This window comes from Poromitra crassiceps, assembly GCF_964638095.1.
Source record: "Poromitra crassiceps genome assembly, chromosome: 21".
NCBI classification, from domain to species: domain Eukaryota; kingdom Metazoa; phylum Chordata; class Actinopteri; order Beryciformes; family Melamphaidae; genus Poromitra; species Poromitra crassiceps.
The window spans coordinates 19969254-19976552 of NC_139638.1; the positions used below are offsets into that span (position 1 = coordinate 19969254).

The 7299-nt window shown below is 42.8% G+C and overlaps 1 protein-coding gene across 1 annotated transcript in view; it reads right to left on the reverse strand.

Moving 5' to 3' along the window:
* Positions 1–6420: 6420 nt before the first annotated feature.
* Positions 6421–7299, reverse strand: part of amacr (alpha-methylacyl-CoA racemase) — a 15948-nt gene continuing 15069 nt past the window's right edge. Inside the window, exon 6 of the mRNA XM_083657788.1 lies at positions 6421–7299. This exon is cut by the window's right edge and continues 135 nt beyond it. Coding sequence (XP_083513914.1) covers positions 7025–7299 — 275 coding nt within the window. The 3' untranslated portion in view covers positions 6421–7024.

The following is a 7299-nucleotide window of genomic DNA, read 5'->3' on the forward strand; positions in this document are numbered from 1 at the left end:
GAACCTACACTATTTGCTAATATCTTTCCTCCTGTGTTGACACAAATGTGGTTTGGCAACTGCAGAGCGGTGGAAAGACAGGCTGAACAGGATTGTGAGAAGTGCAGAAAAGAGCATCGGTGCCTCGCTGCCCTCCCTGCTGGACACAACCAGCGCTGCATCCACAGCACCTCCAGCATCATAATAAGAAACCCCTCTCATCCCTCTCACAGCCTGTATTCCCTCGTGGGGTCAGGGAAAAGGGTAGCTACAGGAGCAAGGACAGGTCAAGGACCACAACACTGATAAACAGTTTTTCCCCCAGGCAGTTAGACTCCTAAACCTGAAGGAATAATATGAACTGTTGCTTTTAAATGTGGATGCAACCGCACTTTAGGCCTAATAATTCTATTGGCTATTTTACTGGCACTTTATTGGCCATTACCATTTTAATTAGCATTGATTGACCTTTTTTATTTCGTTTTATTTACTATATTTATTGACTATTATTAACCCTTACACTGTCTTTGCCTCATGCGTTTTTCTGGTGTTTTTAAGAGAAATGTTTATGTATGGAAGTGCATAAGAATGACTATTAAAAAAATCTTGAATCTTTCATCATCACAAAGATATTTTGTAGGCTCATCTTTTTGTCGCCTCCTTTACTGATGAAACCAGGTAACTATGGAAACTCAATTGTAAAATAGCAACTATACTTTGCAGACATGTCATTATCTTATTTGCATTAACTACTTTACACTAGCGGTGGCAAGATGCATCGATCTGCATTTATGCATCGATTCAATGATCAATGATCCAACTGCATTGATCCACAGTGAAAACATTGATATGAATCGCTATGACCCACCATAAAAGAAATAAACACTGATTGTTTTAAAAAGAATATAGTTTTTCAGTTAAATGTCTAAGAGCTCAACAACAAAATTGTCAAATGATATTTTAGTTGCTTTTTTTCCAAGTGTTTAACTGATTGTGGGCATATCATCTAATATCGAATCGCATCGTGGCAGACTTTGTGACATCTTCAAAAATCGCATCGTTGTCAAATGAATGGAGATCGGATGGCTTCGTGATCAAACTTGTGATTCCCAGCCCTACTTTACACGTCATATTTCGTATTGAACCTGAAGGCTGCACTAAGCTCATGCTCCATCTCTGCAGTTAGTTACCCTGTGTGCACCCCTGCATGGAGAGAGTCAGATGTTTGGAGTCACACACCACACAGACATTCCTCACATACCTGCGTGCCTCATGGTCGTGCACCACAACTGTGTGACTGTAATAGCACTTCAAGAACAACCAAAATGAATGAGATGGTCTGGAGGAACGAACAAAGCTGCCTGTTGTGTTCAATTTTGGAAACATTATGCAAGCGTCTTCAGTATGTGGCAACAAGACGCACGCCACGGATACATGCCATGAATAGAGAGGCAAAGTGACCGCCTACTTCCTGCTTCAGCACTGTACCAGAGATTTCCATCCGTCATTTATCTTCCCATAGACATTTTGTAAAATGCTTATAAAAATAATTGTACTTTGTCAAACCAGCTATATTTAGAATTTGGAGAGACCATAGAACATTTCACTCTGACCAAAACTAAAAAAAAACTACATAGAAAAAATATTTTCTTTAAATCTGCAATTTTTTGCGTTTTGGTCCAAGTGAAATGTTATGTGGTCTCTCCTGTTTCTAAATATATCTGAACCGTTTGGTATGAAAAAGGAAAACTCTTTTTATAAGCATTTTACGAAATGTCTATGGGGGGGGGAAGGGGGATGAAAATCTCTGGTACAGTGCTGAAGCAGGAAGTAGGCGGTCACTTTGCCTCTCTATACTGTAGGATGTTAGTCTGAAAAAGGCCATTATCTTAAAGGAACACTCCGCCGATTTTCAACCAGCTTTGTATCATTAGCACATCAGTAGTATATCAGAAAACTGTAAACAGGTTTGAAGTCGTTCATTTAAGTTGACAGTTATTGAGAGTTGATTTGAGTAAAGCTGTGGACCAGTGATGTCATTTGTGCATGAATTACATTACTGGTCCACAACTTAACTCAATCCCAACTCTCAATAACTGTCAACTTAAATGAACGACTTCAAAACTGTTTACAGTTTTCTGATATACTACTGATGTTCTAATGATACAAAGCTGGTTGAAAATCGGTGGAGTGTTCCTTTAAGACGTTTTCATGGGTTATGGGTTAGGACATAGTCGATTTGTTTCATGTTGTTTTATGTTCTCTGAATGTACGTACAGAGAGCAGACCTGCCTAACAGTGCATCAGGGAGTGATAATGTCATCGCCCACCACTTCTATATTTCTGGTCTTCTTCATCTGGTCTTTTGGCAAGAATCAAGACATTGGCAGGCAGCAGAGGGTTTTCTACCAAGCTCCCTATTTTGAATCAACTTGCTCTTGCGGTTAAGGTAGAGAATTCTTTGGACATTTTAAAACCTATCTAAGCTCACTGTCATCCCCCATTAGTGCTAATTTTAATTTATTTATCCTGGTTGCTGCTCCACCCTCTGCTGATCTGGGGAGAGCCGAAAACTGACTCCATGCTTCCTCCGAGACATGGGCAGTTAGCCAGCCGCTTCTTTTCACCTGACAGGGGAAGCTTCACCGGTAGGACATAGCACGTGGGAGGATCACACTATTCCAACGAGTTCCCCTCCCTCCGAACAGGCTCCCTTCACGACCAGAGGAGGCACCACTTCAGCAACCAGGATATTGCATGTTTTGGTGAAGGGGGTTCCTATATGAAGGAGGAAACCCCCGGGAGGCACGGGGAGAACATGCAAACTCCACACAGAAAGGCCCTTTTGACGACCCTCGACGGCACTCGAGGACATGCGGACGGGCACGCATTCCTTCAGCGTTCACAGCGTCCCAGGTGGGAATCGAACCCAGGACCTTCGAGCTGTGAGGCGACAGCGCTTACCACTGCACCACCGTACCCCCCTCCATACTAAAGTCTTGTCATGAGTTCCCTTTATGTCACTGTTGTTTGCATCCAAAAGTTCATCTGAAAATCTTGCTATCTTAAAGCTTCAAACCAATTGGCTCGTGAAACTGGAGTAAACCTCTGAGGCATATCCTATTATCTCAAAGCCATCTATAGGCTTACCCTTCAACTACAAAGACAACCCAATTATGTTTTCATACCGAGTCACTGCCGTTACACTGGAAACACTAAAGCACAATACCTTGACTTAATTAAGCTTAGCTACATCATAAATGGCACCGAGACACAAAAGGATCAAGGACAATCTCTGGAGCTATATATTTTACTAGAAATGAGGAAAAATAAAAAATAACTCCAGACACCTTTGTAAAACTAGGCACTTGGATCTCATATCCAATAATTGTAATAAGACAATGTGAACTTATCAACACAGTCAAATAAAATGTCTTGAAATAAGCACAAACTATGAATCGCAGATCATATGTTGTGGATAGAAATGATGTGAACACTAACGGATCTCCACATGTTGATTTAGCTATGTGACAATACCCCAAACTGGATTATGTGCCAATAACACACATTGGACGTGCCATTTTCACCTGCTCATCATCACACGAAAAGTTTGGCCAACATTTATCATCTTTGGTTAAGGTTAAATTTAGATTTAGACAAATGGGGTAAGATTTTGGTAACAAAAAAAATAAATATATATATATATATATATATACATATATATACATATATATTGGCATCAGTTGGCAATTGAACCTCGATTGCTTTAATTCAAGACAAATGCATATACCCATCCACCACCCTTAGTTCTGCTGTGCTATTTCAATGTCCAATACTGCCTGTTTCAAGTCATGTCTCCTTTTGTGCATGGAGCACATATTTGGGGCGGCACTTAGTGGGTTGCAACAAACTAATGAATTATTAGACAGATTACAATGCACAAAAGATGACGGATGAATGAACTGCGAAAACCTATTTTCCCGAAGAGAATGTGGTCTTGTTCCTCCTTTTCACCAAACGTCTGCGAGCCGAGAAAACCTTTTCATTGACAGAATCTTGTGAAGACAGGACACTGCCACAGGGAGATTAAAGCCTCTTTCACACATAGTACCCAGGAAATTACTGGGATAACCGTTCAGGCACCACAAGTAATTTCCACACATGCAGCTACATTTAGGAACATTTATATCTTGTATCTTTTCACACGTCATCATTGGCAATGGCAGAACACATGGGGCAAGGTGTTGCTTGCTCAATCTATTTTCATCACTCCAGGGACTCGAAGAAAAAGAAAAACGTAAAGACAGAGAAACAGGCAGGTCAGGGGGGTAAAAAGAGAAAATAAATTACATCTTTGAAACAATGTAGCAAAAACAAAGTGGAACATAAAATGTTCCATCATGTTAGACAGGAAATACTTCTCCCAGATCTGAAAGTGAAAATGTTTTAGTTCTTTCAGGTGCCATTTGGAGATACTCAAATGTACACAGTTTCTGTGCAAAGTTTGCCTTAAAGAAATATTCCCGTTAGTTTTAACATGGGGGTTATTTGGCACTTGACTGCCAACCAGAATATAAACTAATCACCCAGATCAGATGCACATGGACGGGTTTATAGTGTTCGGATTTCTACTTTTCATTCATTTGATTGAGGAAAATAGACTGAAAACTGAACTACAACATGTTTGTGAACAGATTCAACAGATCCCTTTACTGTGAATTTCAACCAAGGTTTGGTCAAATTTTTTAGAGCATGATTTGACCAAATAGGATTTTTATTGATAGAAGAGAACACTCATCAATGGATGAATCAATAACCTACATCAGGGCTTTTCAAAGTCTGAGACTGTGGGCCTCCCCACAGACAAAGCTTGGAAAAAGGCTCAATCCCTAGATGCCTATGGGATCACGATTATACTGAGGGAAAATGTGACACTGACACGGGTCGGCGGGGGTCAATTACATGCTTTGCATGGGGGGCACGCGGTGGCGCAGTGGTAAGCGCCACTCACCTCACAGCTAGAAGGTCCTGGGTTCGATTCCCACCTGGGACGCTGTGAGCGCTGAAGGCAGGGGCGGACTGGGATCATAATTCAGGCCGGGCATTAGATACCAAGCAGGCCAGGCCGATACGGGTGGACGCGCGTGCCGGCGGCCGAAAAATTTGGGCTGTTTAAAGCCCAATTTGGGCCGTTTGAAGCCAGATTTGGGCCGTTTGAAGCCAGATTTGGGCCGTTTGAATCCCAATTTGGGCCATTTGAAGCGCAATTTGGGCCAAGTCCAATTTTACAATGAGATGCACCCACGAACCCTGAAGTGTAATTATTACTTCAGACTAATAAAGTAATAAAACCACTAGTAAACCAGTAGGCGGCGCCTGGCCTGCTGTTCAGTGAGTGGCCTGACTGCGGGCACACGCAAAAAAAAAAAAAAAAATTGCATGCCAGGCCAGGCCACCAGGCATTTGCCCGACGTGCCCGATTATGCAGTCCGCGCCTGGCTGAAGGAGTGCGTGCCCGTCCGCATGTCCTCGAGCGCCCACCGCCCGGGTGGGGTCGTCAAAAGGGCCTTTCTGTGTGGAGTTTGCATGTTCTCCCCGTGCCCCCTGGTGGTTTCCTTCATATAGGAACCTCCTTCACCAAAACATGCAATACCCTGGTCGCTGAAGTGGTGCCTCCTCTTGTCATTAGAGGCGCCTGTTCAGAGGGAGGGGAACTGGTTGGAATAGCATGATCCTCCCACGTGCTATGTCCTGCCGGTGAAGCTTCCCCTGTCAGGTGAAAAGAAGCGGCTGGCTAACTGCCCATGTCTCGGAGGAAGCATGGAGCCAGTTTCAGCTCTCCCCAGATCAGCAGAGGGTGGAGCAGCAACCAGGATAAATAAATTAAAATTTGCACTAATGGGGGATAAAAATGGGATAAAAAAATCAGGGGGGGGGGGGGATACATGCTTTGCTGTATATCGTGAAGGTTGAAATACACAGTATATACAATTTATAGAATGTGTATATACTGTATAATGTACGTATAATGGTGGTTATTGATTTACTATCCATGCATATTTCTCTCATGCTGTTTCTACTACTTCAGGTCACCTTCATATTGTCTGCTATGCTACACACCATCTCTAGTGTTGATGTGTGAGAAGAAGCCATGCAGGCCCGCATCACATTCATCACCAGTCTATGAGCTTATATCATCTGCTGCCTGAAGAGAAGGTCACACAGTCTATGAGCTTATATCATCTGCTGAATGAAAAGAGAAGGTCACACAACACTCTAAGTAAATGTTAGAAATGAGAAAATCCAATATACCTGCATTTCTGAACTCTCACCAGGATTAACAAGTAATCCAATCTTAAATATTACAGGTATAAAATGAAAGGCGATAGCAAATATCAAATACAAGCATCCGATATTATTTATTACTTTGTTTTGCGAGAGTTTCCACTTTCAATTAAAAAAAACTGTTTCCATAGAAGATAAGGCGACACTACATGAATAGTTTTTTCTGGTTTATGTTACTTGGTTCATACAAGATATCTAGTGTGGATATCACCAAGTAGAGGAAATGTACCATCCACAAGCTGTACTATTCTATCAATAATAGTCAATGCCCAACTATTTTGGGGGTTTGAGTGATATTAAAAATTCCGCGTGAAAGCGCACTAGGCTGCTGAGAGTGCAGAGGAATTTTTAGAATCATTTATCATCATTTATTGACAGTTATGGCCCATATTCAGACCAAAAAATAATAATAGGTTTCTTCTCAATGCAGTTTGGCAACTCCCACAGGAGCTGCAGAGATGGTCACTGCTGACTATAAGCTGTTGAAAAGAGGTGAAAGAGTAAGGGAGGCGTGTGCTAGGTTTTGAATAGCCTGCATACACTAAAAATAGTGCAGTATAAATGTCCTTCAGACTGGTTTTATGACCCTTTTAGCGTATAGCTCCTCACGAATGGACGGAACCTCACCTGGGACAAAAAGGACAAAGGTATTGGCCCCTGTGCCCCCTTTTCAAGTGGGGTCTTCTTGACCCACGGTTCTCTACAACTTTGCCTTGGAAGCATTACACTCGACAACTCCTGCAGCTTGCATCTGCTCTATCTCTGCTGATCTGAAGCCATACTCCTCCAGCACCGGACGTGTGTGTTCTCCAATACCGGGGTCGCGGGCCAGGCAAGGTTCTGCGGGGGTCCGGGAGAGGACCGGGGCTGGCCGGGGGCTTTCCTGCCCCTGCGGGTCCTCGATGAAGGAGCCTCTCTCTCGGTTGTGCGGGTGGGAGCTCACCCGGTCGAAAGACAACACAGGTGTGACGCAGG